The sequence below is a fragment of the Phoxinus phoxinus genome, assembly GCF_949152265.1.
Source record: "Phoxinus phoxinus genome assembly, chromosome: 23".
Lineage (NCBI taxonomy): Eukaryota > Metazoa > Chordata > Actinopteri > Cypriniformes > Leuciscidae > Phoxinus > Phoxinus phoxinus.
Genome location: NC_136898.1, coordinates 13218091 through 13242837, shown reverse-complemented (window position 1 = coordinate 13242837; position 24747 = coordinate 13218091). Strand labels below are relative to the sequence as shown.

The following is a 24747-nucleotide window of genomic DNA, read 5'->3' as shown; positions in this document are numbered from 1 at the left end:
GCAAATATTGACCTGCAAATCAGTAGGGGGAGAACCACGACGCATGCGTGTTGACTAAAGATCGGAAGTTATTATATTATTATTATTATGTAAGTAAAGAGCTCTCGGATTTCATCAAAAATATTTTCATTTGAGTTCCGAAGATAAACGAAGGACTTGAGGGTGAGTAATTAATGACAGAATTTTCATTTTTGGGTGAACTATCTCTTTAAGAAAATGCAGAAACCTTCCCTTTGCTTGAGCCAGATCTGGTCTTAGTTAACAGATCTTCTTTACAGGCACTTTTTAAGAACAATTTATAGCATCTCAGGATGATAAGATCTAAGAGCCAAAACGTCAGTCCTGTAATTTCAAATTTATGCTTGGCATAACTCAAATTTCATTGAGACATTTACCGTTTGGTTTCTATTCTACCTAACTAATTTTGACTATGCAGAGGGATTCATTGATTCTAATCAATGAAAGATACATCTGACTTTTTTTCCACGAGGAATGCAGGGATCATTAAATTTACTACTGACCTGATGGGAATAGCAGACTTGTTTTAATAGCCAAGTCCAAGACGGCGGAATCTTTCTTTGATGTGTATTTTCGACATGAATGGTGCTATGGAGACTTCCCTTGTTTTTCTACTGAAGCGTTTAAAAAATGATAAATCTTAAAAACGCATAAACTGCCCACTAATCACTTTTTAATTTATCTCATGTTATAAATCAAAAAAACATTGCAGTTTAATATCAAAACCAGAGGTTAGCTCTTAGATTTGCAGACACTTTCTGAGGACGGTGTTACAGTGGAATGCAGGGCGAACATTCACGATTATTCTAATCTATATAATCTTCAATGGGAAAGCTTGACATATGTCTGATGACCTGATAAACCAATTTCAGCAGCAGAGACCCACACAAAGATGTGCAAAAAGCCTTATATGTGGTAATACTTTCTCTACTATCATTTTTAGGTCTTGATTTTTTTATATAATAAGCTATTCAGATCCTCTCTTTTTACTTTTGTGTAGACCAGAGCGCGTAATCATTCATGTGTCATGGATGAGATTGCATAAATAATTCAATTAAATAATAATAAAATATAAAATAAATCACAGCAAGTTAAAAAATGTCGCTCTGCAAAACAATTTCCCACAGCACTGGCAATAAATGATGGTGAGAAAAATGGGAAGACATAACAAAAATTGCCCCAAATCCTTCAGCAGGCTTTTACTTATAATGCCTGACAAAGAAAAAAAAGCAGCAGCAAAAATTTAAAAATTGATAACAATGTCTTGATAACACAGAGATGCATACTACATAGATAAGCGTAAATGGCATAGATCACAATGCTTATAACAGAAAAGGTTAAATCTCATCTTGAAAATAATATCAGTGATAAAGAAAACATGTTTATACAGTGGTCACACAACTCATCGCAGTGTTTATAAAACACTGACTGTGCAAGCGAATGAGACTGTTATTTCTTTGTGATATCTGGGATGGTGTAAATCAGTTAGACATGCATAGCACGGAGATGGAGGAGAGCTGAATCTCAGCCAAAACCAACTTCACAACAGGGGATGAGAAAACTCAATACACTAGAAACAAAGGCAGAATGTGAGAGCATCAAATGCGTGCTTCAGTTTCATATACACAGTCAAAAAAAATACTACACAACAGCTTGTTACTGGGGCAGTATCCTCAAAAGGTACACTAATATGGAGCCTTTAGGCATAAATAAGATACAAAGATGTACCTTTTACTGTATTTGTGTCCATATATGGAGAGGTATATATGTACTCAGTTAAAAACAGATCAGATGGAATGATATGATGACATGAGTGATTTCCTGTTCAAATGTCTTACATGATCTGTACAATTATAGCAAATATAATTAGTCATAGATATTTGAGCTATTCATATGGTGCATAAATGTTAATATGTTTTTTGTTTTTTTTGACATTCATGGAAATATTTCTTAATGGCTGCGATTTTAAAACAGGCACACCCTGTGTCTAGCTATACACAGCCTGAGGGCCGGCTTTAGTCTAGGTTTTAGGAACATACTGTATCCTTTCAAATTGCTTTTTAATGAAGGACAAATTTGACTCTGACCCCTCCTGTTTCCTTTTTTTCTAAAAGCCAGATGATTGGCCTTTTGCTACGCTTCAGTTACTTTGAAACTCCCCATCCATGTTTGGATTTGAACGTAGAGGAAGGAAGACAGAAGACTCAGGTTTGACAAAAGAAATCAGTAGGAATTTAATATTTGATTTAAATATGTACAGATGATTAAACTGTACTGCTGCTGGAATGTAGGCAGCCATCTTGGAATCTGTTGTTTTCCAGACTATGAGACAATTAAATGTCAACTTTTAAAATGAATTGTGCAAGACAGACTTCAGAAATGTCAGACCACTCTTTGAGTTGCATTTGTTCTGAGTGCTAAACAGGGTCCAGTTACACTTGAGGCAGTGGCGGTATCAGGCATGCACCAGGTAGCAAAACAGCCCCTCTGGTCATTCAAATGCTTAAATCTCTTTCCACCGAGATTGTTAGATAAAAAAAAAATGCAGGGCACTTCAGAAGCTTCTTTTCAAAACAGAAAATATCCACTGTGTATTACAAAAGAAGGTCCATTGTCTAGTGACTTACTCTGAAAGGTGAATAAACTACATCCTAGACCTAGATGATGGGCCAAATGTTTTTTTCACACTAAATTGACTAACGACCCAACCGTAAGTTATGTAGACAATACAAAACTTTTTTTATTTTCAGAAAAAGCAGCATAGAAACAGTGTGAGAGAGCTGCTGTTTTGGAAGAAACCCCTTTATATACAGAAGAGTCTTTGAGGTTTCAACAATTTCTCGAAAGGTCTCCAGATGAGCCGAAAAAAGTATGGCCCGTCTTTTTTTTCCTTTTTTTTTTTTTTTACAATAAATTAGCTAAGATGCTAACAATCTAGTTCAAAGGGCAAAAGACAATACAACTTGAAAAGGCCTATAATACAACACTAAGCAACATGGGAAGTTTCAACACTTTCAGCCTTTCTCTTTATAAATAATAAAATACAACAATCTTCCAATCATTCACATTACAAGTGTCACAATTTTCACAACCGCACAGTATGGTGATCCTAGACACTATACAATGATAATACACTTATTATGGCTAGCATACATATAAATATACATACAAAAAAATGTCACTAAAATGTAAGAACTCCTTCACTCAAAACAATGGCAAGTCCTTCATAAAAAAAACATATAAATGAAACTGATTAGCATTTTTTTTTTATACAAAAAAAAATAAAGAAAAAAAAATAACATCTCCTGGTAATAAACAAATATAGTGACATCAGTTTGATTTTCTGCAGAGTTCTCATTGTGGCCTACAAAGTATGACAATAGCAGCTATTTTGGATGGACTTAACATAACACTGGAGTTTCAAAGCTGTTTGAGTCATCAATATAAAAAGAAACAAACAAAAGGAGCAGTCAACATCTTGCCTCCCTGGCCAGCCAGCGAGACAAAACAAAGCAACACAGAACTCACTTCACATCAACACTGCGGTGGCTCTGAAGAAGGGTAACGTCGCCACACAATGTTTTTACCCTTTCAGTTACTAGACACCTGCGTCACCATCATGGCTTAGCGACTGATTCTTCATGCTGCCTTTTTCAGGTATGAAACAATGCTAAGAGTGACTAATATAATGTCTTATCAAAAGACATAAAACGGCCTCCACAAAATAGAGTGCAATGTAGCATTAAATTCTCATCTCAGCCTCATCACTGTGCTCCAGAGAGTGCTCTGTGGTGCTGATGATGGAGGCTGAGGGACCTTGAGTGACCCCGAATGGGGAGACGGCTGGGGACCGTGCAGCAAGTGGGGACAGAGAAGGTGAGAAACTGGGAGACATCGCTGCTGAGGAGATGGAACCCTCGTGGCTTATAGGGGAACGCCTTAGCGATGCTAAGTGGTGGAACGTCCGTGCTATGGCGGGTTTGGGTGGGACAGATTTGGCCCCTGGATGAGCCACTGAGGTAATGAGGGGCGGAGGGTCAATTCTTGGCTTGGGGTCTGTCTTGACTTTAGGTTGGAAAGGTCTGCGTGGGTTGTTTGGAGGTAAGCTCTCATCTTTTAGTCTGGCTATCTCTGTGAAGACACTGGCTAAGGGTTGGAACTGAGGGCACCAGTTGAGAAGGTAGTCCCAGTTGTAGCTGCCTCGCAGTTCCTCGTCACTTGCCACTATGGCTGTGAGGGAGCCATCAACTGAGGGTTTTCCATCCTCAGGGAAAGCATAATCTTTCGGATGGGAAATATTCAACCCACGACCTACTCCAAGGTAGCCCCCACCTTCATCTCTATAGACTGGGAGCTGACCAGACAGTAGGGTACCGCTGAGACTCCCACTAATGCTCCCCAGTTTCTTATTTTTGAACCACTGGCTTGCATCAAGTGGCCCTGGTTCACAAGAAATATCAGAGAGTTGGTCCGCATCCTGTTGGATACCTGAATCAGGGCCCCTGGCAGAGATGTGCTCTTGCATTGAGGAGGTGATGCTTGCAACTCTTGGGTACTCATTTATCATCCGGATTTCATCATCCTCTGCTGCTTCGGCAGATCCCCGTCCACTGGAGTGAGAAGGATCTAAGGATCCTCCTCGAGTATAGGAGCCTCCACCTGTTCCTTCTTCATCACCTGCATATCCAGGAAGTGCTTGATGATAGATCCTGTCACCCCCTGCGGGTTTAGACTCATCCAAGTTTTGCAAAGCTGTGCCTGAAGATACAGTACTATTCCCTGTGTCTTGTCCTTTCTTCTTGCGCTTTGATCTTACTAGATAAAGGGCCACAGCAATTATGACTAACAAAACTATTACTCCAAGAGAGGCAGCAATTATGCTCACAAGGAGGACATTAAAGTCTGTTGCGAGACCAAATGATGTGTTAGTGACATCAATGGTTAGCTGAACAGAAGCTGCTCTCGATGTGTCAAGGGGACTGTGTGCGGTAACATCCATAGTCATTAGGCGGGTTTCCCTCTTCGAGCGACTTCCACCACTTGAGCTGCCAGAGCTGTCCATCTTTAGGTAGATTACACCAGTGGTCTTATTCACATCGAAGTAAGGAGAGGAATTGGGGAAGGAGTACAGTACAATCCCATCCACCCCACCATCCTCATCTTTGGCCTGTACTTGCCCAATGCTCTGACCTTTCTGGGCTCCCTCTGGTACCTCAAAGGACAAGTCTGAAGATGTGAAAACTGGGTCATACTCATCCTCCCCTGTGACGTAGACCTGCACTGTGACTGTAGCTGAGTTGTTGCCTGCATCCACAGCCAAAGCAATGAAGTTAAATGAGTTTACCTTCTCAAAATCAAATATCTGCCTGGTACGAACTTCACCAGAGTTCTGATCTACCAAGAAGAGGTCTTTTCCTAGGCTGGAGTGGTCCATCAAAAAATACTTCAGCTGTCCAAAAACTCCTGTGTCATAATCGATTGCATGTAACACAGTCACAGCAGAGTTGGGTGGCTGGTTCTCACGGACACTGGCCGTTAACATAGCAATGGGAAAGTAAGGTCTGTTGTCATTAATGTCCTTTACCTCTACATTAATAGGAGCCAAGGCAAAATGACCATGGCCATCTGAAGCTTGTACTATAACCACATGGGAAGTTCGGCTCTCTCTGTCTAAAGGTCTTTGAAGCTTCAGTGCCCCAGTCCATTGATCCACAGAGAAGAGTTTCATCTCATCTCCAGAGCTGATGCTGTACTGGACCTCAGCATAAGGAGCTGAATCGGGATCAGTTGCAGTCACACGTAAGAATTCTGTACCAGCAGCTGCCCCTTCACTCAAAGCCACGATGTACTCAGCTCTACCAAAGACAGGAGGGTTGTCATTCACATCAGTGACTGTGATGATGGCTGGTACGCTGGAGCTGCGTTGGGGAACACCACGGTCCGAGACCGCAATGGTAAGGTTATAGCGTGATAACGCCTCAAAATCCAGTCGCTCTGCCAGGATCAGGGTTCCCACGGTCTGGAAGCCATGGCCCTCTATGAAACGAACGCTACTCTCAATCTGGAAAGCATTTCCAACATTCCCACTGGCGATTGCAAAATCAAAACCAGAGTTTTCCTGAGATAGGTCTCCATCTACTGCCTCTAAGGTCAGGATAGTGGCTCCAGGTAGCTGGTCCTCAGACACTGTGGCTTTGTACTCCAACTGATGGAAAATGGGGGCATTATCATTGACGTCCATCAGCTGAACTTGGACCGTGGCAGAAGATGATAGAGGTGGAGATCCTCCATCACGAGCTTCGACGACTACACTCACAGAGGGCTGCTCTGGGTCAAATTCTGCTTTCTGTCTGATGAAAAGGGTACCTAGAAAGACATGGGAAGTGCTTTAACTACAATGTTAATGCTATATAGTTTATTTATGTTAAAACTATTGGCAGTGGCTTTTTAAACTATATGCAAGTAGCTGACCTTGTAGGTAGATGCTGTTTTTATTAACTCAACCCACCACTTTATATACATATCATTCACTACTAATTGCACTTATTTTGAACAATTTATTTGTTGCAAGATGCTATTTGTTATAAATAGAAAATGCCACTGATATGTTTAGTATAAAGTTTATACCATTTTTAGGATCAATGTAAAACCCGTCCCTCGTTGAAGACAATACTCGATAGGTGACCTTTCCATTTTCTCCTGAATCTCGATCTGTTGCTGTTACCGTGATAACAGGACTGCCTGGTGGAGAATGTTCTGGAAGTGTTACCTAGAAACCAAAAGCAACAACAAAGCTGTTATTTGGCATGCTTTTTCCTGTATCCACAGTGATGTCATTTTGAATTAAAGCATCTGCTAAACGAATAAATGCAATCATAAAGGACTGGATACTTTTTACTGGAGCGAATGGAAGCATGTACATTTATTCTGGGATAGATTTATGTTAACCAAGTAATTTTGCCATCCTAATCCATGAGAGTCAAACCCTTTTTCTCACACAGAAAACTTTTCACAAAAGTTAACAAAAGAAAAACAAAGCCAATAAACCTACATCAATCCTAAATTAATGAAACAAGAAACAAATTGTGTCACTCCTTTTAAAATACTTCAAATGGTAGAAAGAAAAATGTACCTGATATAGATCTTGTGTAAATGTAGGTGCATTATCATTTATGTCCTCCACCAGCACAGTTAAATTGGCTTCACTCTGATGCTTTGAATCTGAAGCTCGAATAGTCAATGTGTACCATGTCCTCTCCTCAAAGTCCAGTGGTGCTGTCAGAGACACACGGCCGTTGTAACGATGGATATCAAATTTTCCCTGTGATGGAGCATCCAGCTGCAAAGAGTAAGACAGAACTGGGCCAGAATCCACATCATTTCCAGTAACCAGGGTGATCTCAGTGCCGATAAGAGAGTCTGGAAGAGGGAAGCAGGGACACAACATTCAGATACATGTAGAATAATAAAAGTCTTGTCTTTTAGGTGCTTGTAATTTAGCCTTTCAGTATAACGGGTCAAAGGTCACCAGTTTTCACACTTACTCTCTGGCACTCTAATTTCCCGTGGCACTGGGATGGTAGGACTGTTGTCGTTGAGGTCGACAATAATCACTGTGATGGTGGCAGTGCCTACTAGCTTGGGACTACCACGATCAGTGGCTTTTATCACCAACCTGATGCAAATGAGATAAAATAAAGGGTTAGATGATTTTTTCCTGACTTATATCACGTGAGAGATGTTTCTGTTCAGTTTTTTGAGATCAAGAGAGAGAACAAAAGATGTCTTCTATTTTTGGAAAAAAATATTTGTGCAACAATCCAAAAGCTCTAACAGACCAAAAATGTAGTAAATTAAAAACACACCACTTTACATGGGTAGGGGAACATTTTAGAAACAAAACACATGAGGTAAAACTACGGGGGCTTGAACACATCACACACAAACTAAATAACACTGGAGAGGACAGTTACATTCCACAGAACAGAGGGAAATTAAAGACCTGCAGAGCAATGACTTCATTGGCCGAACAAGCGCAGTACACATAATACACACTCACTGTGCCTGTGTCCAGATTTCCCTGTCCATAATGGCCGCGGTCGTGATGCTGCCGGTCAGAGGGTCAATTTTGAAAAGGCCACTTTGACTCGAAGACTCAATGGAGTAAGTCACCTGACCATTCTGACCTTGGTCAACATCCTCTGCCATAACCTAATTCATACACAAACAGGTTAATCAAACAGACAGTCCAAAATGAACAATGTCATACATGGTTTAAATCTGACACTCGCTGATGTAAAGTAAGAAATATGTGAGGGAAAAAACGGTAAATAATTTCATTATAATGTTTCATGACAGCTACAGTACATTTTCTCAAGTCACTCACGATTGGCTAGTATGGCAAAAAGTTACTATGTAAAAGAAAGTTGTTTGTAGAATATTCACGTTTTAATACTTTTTCAATGTGTTTTCAATTACATGTGACCTTTTAGAAGTATGAGACCCCTTGCCTGAAGGATTGGAAAATCATAGCCCTGTGCTTCATGCATATAAGCCACATAGTTCTGCAGCTGGAATCGGGGTAAGTTGTCATTGACATCCTGAAGAATCAGGTTGACAGCCATAAAGGAGCTTGAGGATGTAGTTTCAGCCTTCACCACTAGACGGAGTCTTGGAGTGTCCTCAAAATCCAGGCCATTTGAGCTCTGTACCCAGATTTCACCTATGAAAGCACCAATAATGCATTGAAGTAGGTCAACTGACTGCCATTGTTAATAAGAAATATTGTTTTTCATCTTTCTGATGAGTTTTTGTATGCATCTGGTCAAAATGTCCTATCTGACCTCACCTGTACTTGAGCTGATGCTGAAGGAACGGTATTTGTTCCCACTGAAGATAGTGTAAGTGATGCCGTCGCGAGTGCCGTCAGGGTGCTGAGCCTGAGCCTGGGCGACTGCAGTGCCTGTGGGGAAAAACACACACAAAAAAAACTCAATACTCTTCTGTCATACTCACTTAAATTGATGGATTGGCTTTCAATGCTCCACAAAACTGACTGTGCCTGCGAGTGCTGAAATACAATGCTGCAGTTTTCATCATACAGTTCATTGCAAAAGTATTCAACTGCCTCATGCCAGTACTTTAAAATGTCAATTGCACAAATACTAACTTTTAGTGTAGGATTTATAATAAAAGAGTGACAATTGAGGTCTGTATAGTTTTGCAATGCACTGTATGACCTGTAAGAAGATATCACATAGAAGATACTTATTTTCATTTAAAGTCAACATGAAGTAGAATTTTCAACCCATTTTATTTTAGTAATGTGTTTTGTTTCTGAGCAAAACAGGACATCAAAAAATTAAGTAAAAAGTATGGAGGGACCAAGTATTATCCAACTGGAATTAAGTTGTATCTCTGTCCTAATGGGACGATATATAAATATTTTCAGCTCTATCATTTGGTTTTATTGCCATCACCTATATTGCATTAATATTTAATACATGTATTAATATCTATATTACAAAATTATTTTCTAAAAATGTAACATTATTTTCCCCGGTCATAACTGTGCATGCCCGTGATGACATCAGCTGAAACGCAAAAATCTATTTTAATGAAAGATTACAAAGAATTTGTATTTCTTTTAGGAATAACATTTGCTGAATAGTGCTCAATACCACCAGCAGCATGTATTTACCATTTACCATTTGATGCTGACTTATGATTTATTTTATAACATGATAATGTTATCATTAATTTTTTCCATGAAATGGCCAGCAAGGAACAATTTCTTGCTTTGTGTAACAATTAAACTCTTCCAGAATAATAGCACACCAAATCTTTTGCTGTAAATTCTCTGCGTACCTTTAGATGCATTCTCCTGTAAGCTGACATCTCTGGCGTTGCGAGAGAATCGAATGCCCTTGTAATCTTCCTCCTTCACGTAGACCATCACCACACCTAGAGAAGACTGAGGAGGGCTGCCCTGGTCCATAGCCTCCACTATGAGGGTGCGTTGGGTTTGCGTGAGGGTCTGCAGCTTCTCTGTGGTCTGGATCTCCCCCGTTAGCGAGTTAATAGAAAATCCTCGGACTGACATAGCAAAGCGGTAAAACACCGACCCATTGGCTCCAAAGTCCTTATCTTCTGCTCTCATGGTGGCCACCACCTGATGCGTGGACACGCTACCACTGGACACGTTGATAATCAGTGGGTCCTGGATGAAGAATGGTGCATTGTCGTTGACGTCCAGGATGGTAACGGTTACCTGGGCTGTGGCGTTGCGGGGAGCGGCGGGTGAAAGGTCAACAGCATACACTTGGAAGGTGTATGAAGCTCTTTTCTCTCTGTCCAGAAGTGCTGTGGTGGTGATCCGCCCCGTGTCTGGATGAACTGTAAAAGCACCTTTGGCTTCTTGGCTAAGGAAGTATAAGATCTGCCCATTTTCGCCCTCATCCACATCTGTGGCTGTTGCATCCAACACCACAAAACCTACAGCAACATCTTCTGAGACATCGACGGTGTAGCTACTGCTGCCAAACTTGGGGCTGTTGTCGTTTACATCAAGGACTGAGATTTCCACAGTGGCAGTGCTGCTCAGTGAAGGGCTGCCATGATCTTGAACCACAACTTCCAAGGAATAACTGTTCTTCCGCTCTCGGTCCAGAGGTTTTGAAGTAGACAGAGCTCCAGAGGAACCGACGAGCCGAAAGTCACCATCTGGGTCGCCAGCTAGAATAGCAACACACAGACACAACATTTGTTAATAATCAAGCAGAGTGGGTCTTCTTTTTATAACAAAACAGTAACGTGCCTTGACAACAGATAATTTAAAAAAATGCAATACATGCTAACTTACAGACTCTAAATCTGGTTTGTAATCCACTGTAGAAGCTCTTCTTCTACAGATTCCTCTGTACAGAATTGTTTAAAAAAAGTTTTACCAGTGATTTTATAATCCAGTCGTCCGCTCTCTCCGGTGTCCAGGTCTGTGGCTTTGAGGCTGAACAGCTCCACGGGCTCTTGGTTCTCAGGCACTTCCAGACTGTAATGCTGCCGCCCGAAAGCAGGAGCATTATCGTTCTCATCCAGCACTGTGATGTGTACTTTAGCCTTGGCAAAGTTAGGGGGTATTCCTCCATCTTTTGCATACACTATCACATACACAAGATATAAAGAGGGTCATTAAGTTTTGATAATATTATTAATTATAATTATATAAAACCATATTTTATAGTAGCTATTGTGTTGTTATTGTTAACTAACACTGAACTATTAAAAACTTTTGCCATTAAAATAATTAAATAAATAAAATGTACACATTTTACAATTTAAACTTTATAAAAACTATTTATTTCAGTTAGTTGCCAAAGCAAAATTTTTGAATTTTTGTTTAAGTTAAATTACATTAAATTAAAGCTGCAGTCCGTCGTTTTTCCTCTTTGTCGCCATCTCTGTTAGAAATCTGCAATTGCAGTTATTCGCGGAATTATTAACTGTGCGTGGGTAGTAAATCGGCATGAAACAGCGCGGATGAACACAATGTATTGAGGCTGCCGCGTCGCTGTGGATACTGTAACGTTAATGTCATCAGCAATCTCAGAGTATACTTTTTGAAAGTGTCAACATTAGAATTTTCATCGGAAAATGTCATCTGAACAAGTAAGTAACATTCACTTTTGTTCTGACCAAATTCGGTGGGTGGGGGGAAGCATTGCAGTAGGCTATCATGCTGATTAAATCTAACGATTGCTTATATCACGTCAAAACGTGAAAAATATATATATTTTAAGTCTTTGGGTTTTACAACTGGTGAATCTCCAGTTGTCCCTGGTGATTGTCGCTTTAAACTTTCGGGATCCGCCATACCAAGTGCTAAGCTAAACCTCCACCTCCATCATCCACACACGCTAGCCGGAGACTCCTTCTCTATGTGTACAGAAGTGACGTAATGACGTAAAGACATGCTCGAAATTCCCGCGGAAATCCACCAGTACCACTGGAATTAAAATCATTATTACAAGCTTACCGTTTTGAATCGAGGTAAGGCAAGCAGATCGTTTTGAACACTGGCTGGTTACGTTTTTTTCCAAAAATGTCTTTTTTGATATTTTTAAACCCAAAAAAGTGCCGGACTGCAGCTTTAAGGATAAATAGAAACATTTAAAAAAAAAAATATATAAAACGATAAAAGCACAGAACAACATTTTTTTTTATTCTTAAATAAAATAATAGTATATAAATAATAACACTGTTTTAACCATATTACGTGCAGATCCTGGCTGTGTTCATGTACCTGTTACAGTGTAGTGGTCCTGAAGTTCCCTATCTAGAACCTGAGTGACAGATATCACACCCGTCTCTGGATTAATTGTGAATCCATCCTCAGTCAGACCACCGTAAATCACTAAGCCATTCGTGCCTGCAACAATAACAGAAATATATAATCAATAATTCTGATCAGAATCGAATACTAGCCTATCTATCTACTGAATACTGCACAGTAAACACTGCATGCTGCCTACTATCTTTTAGTAAGTGAAACCTTTCAAAGTATTTCAAAGTATACTACATTGTTGCCACATGATCTCACTAGGTCGCATGTGAATGGCTTCCAGTTATGAGCATACTGTCTATGGTTATGAGCTAAGAGATTGAAAATAAATTTAATTTACAAAATGTAGAGAAATAATTTAAAAGGTACACTATGTAACTTTGTAACTTCAGGCTAGTTTATTCTTGGTTTTGTGACAGAGCCCTGACAGTATTGTCTTGTCTTCATGTGAGCATGCTCGAGTCTTGTGCTTCCGGCACTCATGTCTAGTTTGGGTCGTGTGCTCCGTCTTGTTGTGTGAGCGCACGGTTTCAAGTTCGCTCGGGCCGTACGCTTTTCTGTCCGCGTATGGCGTTGCGTTTTGTGTAGCACGCTGTTCAGGTTTACATTGGCCGCGTGAAAAACACAAGCTTTCTTTTCATGTTTTGTGTGAACACGTGACTTGTGATTGTTTTTCACTGGCCACGTGCTTATGTTTTTGTCATGTTTTATTGATTATTGATTTATGGTTATTGGTTAATTTGGCCCACTTGTCTCCCCTCCTTTGTTACCTGCCTTGTTTGCTCCCTATTCATTTTCCTTGTGTTTTCATTCCTGTGCCAGTTCGTTGTCTTACATTCCTTGTTTCCTGATTCCTGAAGCCATGTCGTGTCCTGCTACCAAGTCTTGTACTGCCAAGTCAAGCTGATGGTCCTGTTTTCCCCCACGGGGTAGTTTGTGTTTTATTACATACATTTATAACAACAAAAGCCCATTTCTCTGCATCTTTGAGTCCTTACCTCATTCCTTACCAAAACCTTGACATATTTTTGGAATTGTCAGATCAATTATTAGTATGAGTAGTACATTATATAATAATGCTATTCCAAACACAGCCTGTGACTGGTAACAATCAACCAAAGCCTCTTTCCTTTCATTCTGAGTTAGATGATGTAAAAGAAGTTGTGAACGACCTGATTTGAATTAAAACAGAAGTGCAACGTCAAACGTCAAAATATTCAGGTTCAAACCTTTTCATCTCGGATTTAACACCGGTTTCATTAGTGGTCCACGCAAGTGTTAAGCATGGACTAAAGACACACGGGTGCCAGATTGCGTGCAAAGTTAGCAAGCTTTGGCACAAGCACCTGCTTGCTCAATTAATGCTTCCTGAAAAATGTCTTTACAATCTCTCTTTCATACTCTCTCACTAAACCCAGGAGGCTGAGAATGAGTCCCACATACCCTCCACAGGAAGCGTAAAAAAACAAAAAAACACTGCCCTCACTGCAACTCAACATAACTGCTTTAACCAGATGGCAAAGTTTTCAGACACAGGTCATGACTATCTGAAAGGTTGAAATACCTAACAATGCAGGTGATTCTTTTCAATAGTAAAGGAACATTTAACACATGGATTGTTGCACAATAAATAATAATAAAAATCACTCACCATGATCCCGGTCTGAAGCGGAGACCTTCAGTATGCTTGTTCCTGCCGGCTGGTTCTCTTTGATTTGGGCTTCAAACTCACTGCGTTCAAACCCCGGTGCTTCATCATTTATGTCAATAACTTGTATAGACAGAACTTGAGTGGTGGAATGTTGGGGTATCCCATGATCCTCCGCGATAATTGTGAGATTGTAGCTCTCCTGCTCCTCACGATCCAGAGGTTTAAGGATGGAGAGAGAGCCTGGAGAAGAGGAGAAGAGAAAAACATCTGTAGATCTGCTGCACGCTTCACAGCACGGCCTGTGGTTGGAGACGTGTGACCGAGGTCAGAGAGCTGCTCTGTTTTATAGCATGCATATTTGTAATATTTCATTATGTACATGCTATCTTAAGCTACCTGAATGTGGCTGGGTAACTTTGAGGAGGTTAGGAGTTCATTCATGACATAAAGTAGCCCACCGCAGCAAATAATGTGGAGATTACAAAAAGAAAAAGTACTGTGTCTGTACAATATTGATGTTATCCAATGGAACTATTATAGTATATAGCATAATACTGATGATACCATAATCATACCACAGAACAATGTGTCTCCTTTGATGGCCATTCAAAAGTAGCTGTATAATTGAATGATAATATAATATAATATAATATAATATAATATAATATAATATAATATAATATACTATAATATAATATAATATAATATAATATAATATAATATAATATAATATAATATAATATAATATAATATAATATAATATATGTTTGCCAGCTGAGAAAATACCACTGAGATTAATAGGGATGCTAGCTTGCTCTAAGTATATTAGAACTCTTTGCATTCTTCAAGGGATGATTCATCTTTGCTGGTCCTTTTTTAACATAAATTTGTTCATAGAAGATTATAGAAGTCAAACACCATATCCATAGCTCCAGTCTGACATAAATTTTAGCTTTATTCATCCTCTGTTTTTCTCCTCAGTTTTGCTCCTCTCTCTATAAGGAATTTTAGAATTACATTTTTTGCTGACTTGCTGGTATGAAGACCGGGGAAGAAAGTTGTTGTCAAGGATCCATTTTTGATCCTTTCCAGCTATACCTCTCTGCAATGCTGTCATCAGCAAGCCCCCGAGCGAGGGTCACTCAGGATAAACACAGCCCTGCGGTTGATATGGCAGCCTGACTGTTTGCTGACTGCGAAATATTATTGTGTGTTTGTGAGAAGTCTGTGTGCGGCCTCTTTTTTTTTTAAATTTATAGTCCACCTAACACACTCTAACTTTAAACACATCATTGAGATGTTTGAGCTGGCTTCTGCTTCTGGATACAGTAGCTCTGGTTTTGTGTTTAACGTCCATCTCTAGACCTCCTCCTTAAAGAGTCCAAACAGTGTGAAGACTTTCTGCTAAGTGTCTGGTTAATATCAGCAGTGACTTTATTGTGCGCTTTAACCCAACTTTAATATATAGTATACAGTATATAAATATGCCTGATTTAGAACAGAAATTAAACACTAACCTACACCAAAAACCATCTGACAATAATAGAAGGGAAATCGTCTACAGATGTTCAGTCGATTAGGTGATTTTGTCAATTTAATCCAATTTTGTGTGAGCTGTAAATGGTCGTATTCTGGGAGGTTGAGAGGAATTTCAAACTAATACATGCATATTTCCAACGCCAAATCAAAGAGGTGCGGTCGATGTGCCAAAATAGAAATGTGCTCCCACGAGTAAACCCTTCAAGAAACTGATCTTTTCTGCTAAATTGCTTCTGGCTTTGAGCGAATGAGAGAGAAGTAATGATTCTTACCACTGTTCGGGCTGAGGCCGAACCGTCCTGCTGTGTTTCCTGACTGGACCCTGTAGGATACTCTGCCGTTTTCGCCCTGATCTGCATCCCGGGCCATGACGTAAAGCAGCACAAATCCCACCGGCTGATCCTCCATCACACTAACAGCAGTCGGGGAGCTGAAGATCGGAGGATTGTCGTTCTCATCGGTGACGAAAACTCGTGCCGTCACCGAGCCCCAGAGTCTCTGATTGGGGTCCGAGGCTGAATCCGTGGCATGGACCACCAGGAACAGGCTGGAGGTCTCCTCATGGTCTAGCTCTCGACCCAGTTTCAAGACTCCTGTGACGGGATCTAGACTGAAGAGATCTGGGTTGTCAGGCCACCGCTGTTGGATAGAATAACGTACCTCACTGTTGGGGCCACTACCATCTTTATCAGTAGCTTGGAAGGTATAAATGGAGGAACCGGCTTGTATGTTCTCAGGAATAACAATAGTGACAGGATCTTCTGGAAACTGTGGTGCGTGGTCATTACTATCCTGCACATTGATTTCCAGCTGAACCATGTGAGTGTTTGGATAAGCATTTGAGAAATCATCCACCTCGATCTGTAGAGTATACCGTGACCCTTTTTCATAGTCCAGCTCTCTAGCCAAGTAAACATCTCCTGTCAAACGGTCAACCATAAAGGTTCCTTCATGATCTGTGCCTCCCACTACCAGGTAGGTCACCTGACCGTTCGAATTCACTTCCTGTTGGTCATGTGCTTTAACTGAGCCAATAACAGAGCCTGGCTTGGCACCCTCCACTGAGTTGAGGGTCATGGATAGGGTGTTGGGCTTTGGAGGGGTCCTTGTGGAGCCAATGACCTACAGATTGGGAACACAATGAATTTAGAAGATGTAATGTAAAAACAGAGGATTAATTTGTCATATACAGTATTCCACAATTTACAATGCATAGGTGTGTTCTCATGTCAACAGAGTGCACAATTCTGAACTAATAAGATGGAATGAACCTGCCTGCCATTTCCCATGTCTTTGAAGTACAGTAGAGCTGGAAAATGTTTGACAGGTGAAGCCTTTAATACTAATATCCCCATGAAAAAAAAAACAGTACACACATACCAGATCACAGGAAGGAAAGCAACAGAAGGATTGATGTTGATCCATTTCTGGGCTCTCTCTTAGGTGCAAAGTACATTGGACTTTCAAAACGAAGATGGTATTACTGATGGTATGTAAAATATTATCTCGAGATTGCTCTGGTGCAAAGTTCTGTGGCGCGAGCGTATCGGCGTTAGCGCTACCGTGTTAGGGGACCGAAGTTTGCAGCTTTCCGTTTGATCATGGGGAACCACAGCTGGGCCTCATCAGAGCCATCTGGGAACACTTGATTCAAAGGTGCATTCTCCCCCTGTCTCTCTCTCTCACTCCATTTCTCCCTTACTCTCATCTTCCCCATACAAACAGGGAGTACAGAAATTGCATGCAACCGCACACTCTACAATTAGCCTCCAATTCCCTTTTTGAAATCACATCTGTAAAAGCACTAAAGATATTTCGCAACAAAAAAGAACCAGCAAGAATAATTTTGCAGAGAATAAACTCTTTAGAATCCGGATTCTTTTACATTGGAATGAAAAGCCATGAAAATTATCCTATTGTCAAAGATATAGTTTGACATGTCTGTTTCACGCAGTTCCATGCTAAACATTGGGATTAATACATGGTTTTCTGTTACAGTACGTTCCTCTGGAGCAGGAAGTAATCCTGAGAGTTTTGAGGTGTTTGTGTAGAAAGGAGCTGGCCTCCGGGTCACAACTCATTTCCCTTCTTGAATATTGATACCACAGCTCAGGGGACAGTGAGCATGATGATAGTTTGGCACAATCGAAGGCGACTTGTCCATATTGCTTCTCATGCAGTGAAATTTTAAAGAGGAGCCTCTTTTTTACTTTGAGTGTGAAATTTTGCTGTTTGAGAATGAAAAAAGGTCTGCAACGTTACAAAGCCCACTACAATAATTACTCTATATCAGTGCACACTGTTTCTGAACTCCCTGAAAATGCCTCGATTGTAGTCTTTAGTTTTCTTCTGGGAACGTACACGTCACAATATTCATCATTTAAAATTACATGCCCAAGGCATATGCAAAAAAGGGATGAGGCCTGGTTGAATTGCATTAGTGGTAAGGGGCGTGACATTTCTGACACACGCTTGAAACTGTTGACCAATCACAACACATTGGTCCAGCCGACTAATAAGAGAACATTGCGCTTTTTTTTGAGGAGGGGCCTCATAGAGACAGAAACTAAAAAGGGGTGCATTTCCCGTACAACAACGTAACTCGCTGCTTCGTGCATCATTGAAGAAATCAACTAGCAATTCACGACTGTTTCCCGAAACCGTATTGTCGCAAATTTGGCCTTCAACCATGTTGGTAAATGATGTCACACAGGTGGTGGAGTAATAACTTATAATTAATCCGTTTGAGATCGAATTAATGCTAGATTTTTTGCTATAAATTATGGGGTCATAGGCATCATAGGCTTGTTCTTGTCTACTAGAGCATGAACGTACGCACTCTTCAAAAAGTACTCTTGAGAAACTAAAAGACATAAGTGACATTTGTATATATTTGAAATAAACGATATAGAGAGTACTGAATGTCAGCTTGCTTATTTTGCTCAAGATAAGGATTTATTAAGTCCACATGTCATGCAAACAAGAAACTATTATCTTAACCACAGGCCGAGAGCTTTTGTTCCAACCACACAACAATGCTGTTTGCGAATGTTCGTTTGAACTATGGTTTCGGGAAACACCATCTCATTGATCTGTGTTGATAACGACGGGAACTTGCGACCATAGTTTGCAAATTATGCTTTCGGGAAATGCTCCCCAGAGCAACAATGTAAAATATGTGAAACTTCATGTGTTTTTTGAACATTCAAGCATGAAAACCTTGTTCTAGTGAACAAGACTTTGAAAAGGTTCATGAAAAGACTTTGTTAAAGGGCATAATATTGCCTCTTTAATACGTTGGCAGATTAACTAAATAAAAAATTATTAAGGGTAGACTTATGACTTGAGCCAGTAAGCAACCACCTAAAAAAGTCAGAATTTTTAAAAAATAAATACAAAAACAGTCTCACCTGTACAAGTAAGGCAGTTGAAGAGCTCTGAGATGGAGCTCCACGGTCCGAGGCCGTAACAGTGAAGCCGTACTCTGCCTTTTCAGCTCTCCTCAAGGGGGAAGAGGAGCGCAGCTCTCCGGTATTTGGGTTCAAGGAGAAACGTTCTGCTCTGGAGCCTTAAAAAGCAAGGACAAATGGAAGCATAAATATAGACAAATATGGTAGTATAATTAGCTGTACAATACATCATATTGGGCACAAAGATAACTGTGAGGACATATGTTTACGTTTAACAGTTTTACCATTTTGCATAAACATCCTCTGGCAATAATAATACCCAACACATAGGAAATATTCTGGACTCTTGTTTACCTGATAATGAGTAGAAAATAGTGCCATTCTCTCCCTCATCTGGGTCTTTGGCGTGAAGAGTTCCTAATAAAGAACCGGCAGGAAGACCCTCCTGAACCTGGAAAACATCAAGCGAGTTTTTAAACAGTACAGTCTGGCTGCTTACACTTGATACAAACAACTTCAAGAGTGGGAATGTATCCAAGGTCACATAAACAATTTTTGAAAGATATTATGTACAGACGTAATGACGTTTTTATGATGTGTAAACTGTGCTTTAATAAACACAAGCACCTATGTTATGACACTGATTTAAGGCTTTGAAAATAGTCTGTGCCAGTCTGTTTCTTGCCTGAATGAGAATCTCCCTGCCAGGCTGCGTGTGGCTGAACGCTGGCGCGTTGTCGTTCTCATCCAGCACGGTTATATGGGCTGTTCCGGTGGCGCTACGTGGAGGGGTACCACTGTCCTGTACCACCACAATGAGCTGATAACTGGACTGGTGCTCACGATCCAAAGCTGCCCTGGTACTGATTTCACCTACACATGACATTTAGGAGTTAGTCAGAATACTCAGTCTAGAATGGTGCAATTGATTTTCAGTGGTGGTGTTGTTAACTGAAATCTATTAAAACTAAAATCGTTTTTCATAAATTGAATTAAAGCATAGAACATAAATATTAGATGAAAAAACTCATATACAATTTGAAAAGTTAACTGAACAACTGAACTGAAAACAAATTAAAACTAATTAGAAATACTAAAAAAGAAAAAATGCACACAACAAAACTAAAATTAAATGGAAAGTTATGTAAAATATACATACTTAATACAAAATATAAAAATATATTCTAAATATTATATTTCATAAATTCATAAACACAGCTAATTTTTCAAAAGTTTATGGTCAAAAGTTACAGTACAGAGTCTACAACCGTGATTTTCAACCAGACCCAGAAGGTTGAGTCCACAAAAAATTATGAATAGATAAATCTAAAAATAAATAAGTTAAAAAAAAAACGTAAAAAAGAACTTAATTAAAAACATTACAGTTTCTTTCTGCTTTCTAAAAAAATTAAATGTTTCCGTTGGAAATGACTGAGATGATATTAATCCTAAGTCTACTGATAGCCATAGTTGTGTTTTTTTTTCTGCTGTATACATTTAACAGTACTTTTAATGGTGGTTAGAATTCTTTTTATAGAAAGTAAATATTTTTCCAATTTTCGCCCCTATTTTTCCCAATATAAATGGGTCTTTACACATGCCTTTTTAATAAAAAATATTTGGCTTCAAAAAGTTTGAAAGACCCTCATCTAGAAAATGTCTTAAATGTATAAATGTCAAATGACATTGAAGGGCCAGAAGAATTGTGTTCCAACTCACCAGTCTGTGAATTGATTTGGAAGTATCGGTCTGTGTGAAGTAGTCTGTACGCAAGACGGCTGTTAAGACCCGCATCACGATCGGTAGCAGACACCCTCCCAAAACCAGTTCCTGCAGGCAAGTTCTCTCTCACTGCCAAGAACACCCTCTCCTGAGAGAAACGAGGAGAGTTATCGTTTTCATCCGTCACAGAAACTCTGACCGTCGCGCTGCCGGTCTTCCCCATCTGCCCGCTTCCAGACGTGGCCAGCACAGTTAGCAGGTAGATATCCTTGGCCTCTCGATCCAAAGCGCTCTTAACAAAAAGCCAACCACTGTCCGGGGCGATCCCAAATCCTGCTGCGTCCCCATCAGGCCGGAGCCGGTAAGCCAGTGTGGAAGATGGCGTGGAACCTCTGGATGACCCTCCATTTCCATTGGGATCTCTATTGAGTGCCCGGACCTGTAAGAAGTTTGTGTTGAGTGGTGAATTCTCCTTCAGCTCCACACGGTAGGTCATCGTGTCAAACGCGGGACCCTGGTCGTTCTCCGCCTGGATGTGGACCACCAGGCTGAACGTAGCACTAAGCTGAGGTGCGCCGCTGTCTTTTGCGATCACTTGGAGGTCATAGCGAGGAACGCTGTCGTACGACAGACTCCCAATTAGTCGGATCTCCCCACTGCTGCGCTCCACGCCAAAAGTGCGCTGCCCTCCTGCCGTCATCAGGTCAAAGCTCAGCTGTCCATTAGGGCCTGAGTCGCGGTCCTCAGCCTGCACGCGGTACACAACAGTACCCATTTTCGTGGCCTCTAGTAGGAGCAGAGACTCAGAGGATGATGGGGAAAATATGGGAGCGTTGTCATTCACATCTGCTACGGTGACCCGAACACGCGTCTCTCCAAAAGCTGGAGGGGAACCGCTGCGCGCTTGAATTTCCAAGTCGAAAAAGGGACGTGACTCATGGTCCAGAGGAAGGCTTGTTCTAAGTGCTCCAGTTTCCGGGTCTACCATGAAATAACCATCTGGATCCCCAGCAGAGATAGTGTAGGTGACATCCTTAGAGACTCCTGGAACGAGAGAGTGATGGGATAAGATACGTAAGCAGTGATTTAATCTAAAGCGACTTTGTAAATGCATTACAATGACAATGTTCTTATGGAATTATTGGTAATGATTCATGGATCATCTCTTCAGTGATTCAACCTTTTGGTTACAAACCCGGATCTTTAACTTTTACACTACTCTATGAAAATGAAAATTGGGAAAAACGATGAATGAAAGGTACAGACTAGGGATGCAAAACATATTCAGTACACTACCATTCAAAAGATTGGGGTCGGTCTCTTTTGCTTAATGAGGCTGCATTTATTTGATCAAAAATACAGTCAAAATGTATTTCTATGTAATGTATTCCTGTGAAGGTAAGATACATTTTCAGCATCATTACTATTTTCAGTGTCACATGATTTGCTGCTCAAAAAATATGTTTATTAATGTCAATGTTGAAAACAGTTACTTTTGTGGAACCAGGTTTCTTTGATGAATAGAAAGTTCAAAAGAACAGTATTTGTTTTCTTTTGGGAAAAAATCAAGTCTTTACTGTCACTTTTGATTAATTTAATGTGGAATAAAAGTTAAAAAAAAAAAAAAAAAAATTCGTACAGAACCAAAACTTTTGAATGGTAGTGTAGGTACTACATTGGTTGTTGGACGATATAAGAAATGTATTTATTTATCAGATTATATTGGATATATCAGATTGTTAATTGAACATAAAATTTTTCCATATTTTCACAATTCCCCAATTATTACATTAGGAAGATTCCATTATCGAACACTCACTTAAAGTTAATCTTTAAAATGTTATTAATTTGACAACAGTGTAAAATGTATTTAAATGTGTCTTTATCATATCTCAAAATGAATATCAATTATAATGACGTGATGCCTAAATTCATTTGTGTTTTAGTTTTTTGTATTTTACTTCACCATTTATTTGGACAAAACAGTATCAAATTTTAATATCAGTCATTTAATAATGATTGACTTCCGTATCAGCCAGAACTGTAATATCAGTGCATCCCTAGTACAGACAGGTACTTCTAATAGAATCCTACATTATTTTTCATTAAACATCCCAACGAAATGCCTGTGCTATCAGAAAGTATACATCAACAAATAATAATTTCCAGCAACATGAGGTAGAGTGGAATCTGTGATGGATGTGACTGTTTAATGAGGTTCACGCAGCAGCTGCTGCTCTATTTGCACAACTGGCTCAGCGAGAGTGAATATATTCCCGATCAGGCTTTTCAGCACCCTTGACTGTCTCACCGACACCAGTTCATGGTTCAGAGAGCCAAAGCACTGAGGTTAGCAGAGCTATGCGAAAGTATGCAGCAGCACATGGCTACTTATTTTAGACGGAACATGGAAAATGCTGAAACTAACCATTCCTGCCGCTGGCTCTCACTACGCCAACCTCGGTTCCCCGGAGCACGTCCTCAGATACGGTGAAGAAGTACTGCGCTTGCTCGAACACTGGGGGCGCTACTGAGCCAGCCACAACGCTGATGTTCACTCTGGCATTGACAGGTGCTGTGAGGCCGCCTCCGTCCCGTGCTGTGATCACCATGGTGATGACGGAGTTGGCCTTTCCATGCAGCGAGCGTGACAGAGAGATCACACCTAACAGCGAAAAAATGCAGTGAGAATAGAATAAAACGAGATATAGGCTATGATCAGTCCTGAAGACTGTGAATATTAAATATAAGGATACGGATGAGCAAGTTCAGTCAGCCAATCTGACAAGCGATTACTGGAATTAACAACAGGTTGTGAATACTGAAAAGGCCAAAAAGTTTTACGGGAATTCTCAAAAATCACCTTAAAGGTAAGAATACACCACAAATGAAATTTTTTTTTTTATCATTTGTGTTCCAAGCAAGGAAGAAAGTCATACATTGAAAATAATGCTTTTCAAAGTCATTTAGAATTGATTGAATTATTAGTTTAATGTAAAAGTAATTTAATATACTCCATTTAACATAAATAATAATAATATAGAATAATTTATTAATATATATACATACATACATGCATACATGTGTGTGTGTGTGTGTGTAATAATAGTCTAATAAACACCAAATAATACATTAAATTAATAATGAATATTAATTTAATGAATTGAAATTAATTTGATTGAAATACCTGTGTCCTTGTTGAGGGTAAAGAAATTGGATCCTCCACCAGGGACAGTGTGATATGTCACTTTACCATTTGCACCAGCATCTGGGTCGTGGGCCGTTACCCTGACAACGGAGGTCCCGGGTGTGCTTTGTGTGCTCAAGCTGACGGCATAGTTCACCGGGTAGAATGTAGGTCTGTTGTCATTAATGTCCACCAGTGACACCTTCACAGAGGCGGAGGACGCAAGGCCTCCCTGCAGGGAAAATATCATTTTATATTACTGACGATAACGACGACAGGATTGTGCATACTGTCACACTACTATCGAATCAATCTTGATGATTTCTTGTGTGTAATAATGCAGAAGAATACTTCGCAGTGGGATATAATTGCCTTCCCAGGTTACGAGAGGCCAGTGAGCTAGTATGTACTGCAGTCGGCCTGCTCGCTCTTCACAGGCAGCATTTTATGGCTGCATTAATAATTGAAATGGGAAACAAAAAGGGCCACTGCTATAAGCTTATAAAGGGAAATAGTGTGTGTGTGTATGTACAGAAATGTGCCCCTGAGACACTGCGGTTTATTGCCTTTTCATTTAGAGAGCTCATGATTGTTGTTACTGGCAACTGAGAGAGAAAGAATTGAGTGACCGGGCATCTAGGTGCTACACAACAGAACTTATGGTCTTTTTTTAATCAAACTTTATGCTTCTGCATTGAGGTTTTTAAAGGGTTTTCAACTTTAAAGCTGCATTGTATAATTCCAAATGGATCAGGTTTCCCCCAAACAGTTAAAAAGCATATTAAATGTATTAATGACCAGCATTTTTCCAAGTGGTCTCACATTTTTGGACACTAACATACAATGTGGGTCTTAAAGGAATATTGCGGGTTGAGGTTAAGTT

General features: G+C 40.0%; 1 protein-coding gene across 1 annotated transcript in view; it reads right to left on the bottom strand.

Moving 5' to 3' along the window:
- Positions 1–2135: 2135 nt before the first annotated feature.
- Positions 2136–24747, bottom strand: part of dchs1b (dachsous cadherin-related 1b) — a 100033-nt gene continuing 77421 nt past the window's right edge. Inside the window, exons 4-21 of the mRNA XM_079599511.1 lie at positions 23865–24096; positions 23106–23342; positions 20675–21721; positions 19641–19828; positions 19310–19406; positions 18956–19113; positions 15818–16667; positions 14007–14246; positions 12317–12442; positions 10965–11174; positions 9886–10752; positions 8867–8980; positions 8529–8740; positions 8078–8229; positions 7563–7693; positions 7151–7437; positions 6646–6787; positions 2136–6384 (exon numbers count right to left, since the gene is read on the bottom strand). Coding sequence (XP_079455637.1) covers positions 3761–6384; positions 6646–6787; positions 7151–7437; positions 7563–7693; positions 8078–8229; positions 8529–8740; positions 8867–8980; positions 9886–10752; positions 10965–11174; positions 12317–12442; positions 14007–14246; positions 15818–16667; positions 18956–19113; positions 19310–19406; positions 19641–19828; positions 20675–21721; positions 23106–23342; positions 23865–24096 — 7914 coding nt within the window. The 3' untranslated portion in view covers positions 2136–3760. The remainder of the gene's footprint in view (positions 6385–6645; positions 6788–7150; positions 7438–7562; positions 7694–8077; positions 8230–8528; positions 8741–8866; positions 8981–9885; positions 10753–10964; positions 11175–12316; positions 12443–14006; positions 14247–15817; positions 16668–18955; positions 19114–19309; positions 19407–19640; positions 19829–20674; positions 21722–23105; positions 23343–23864; positions 24097–24747) is intronic.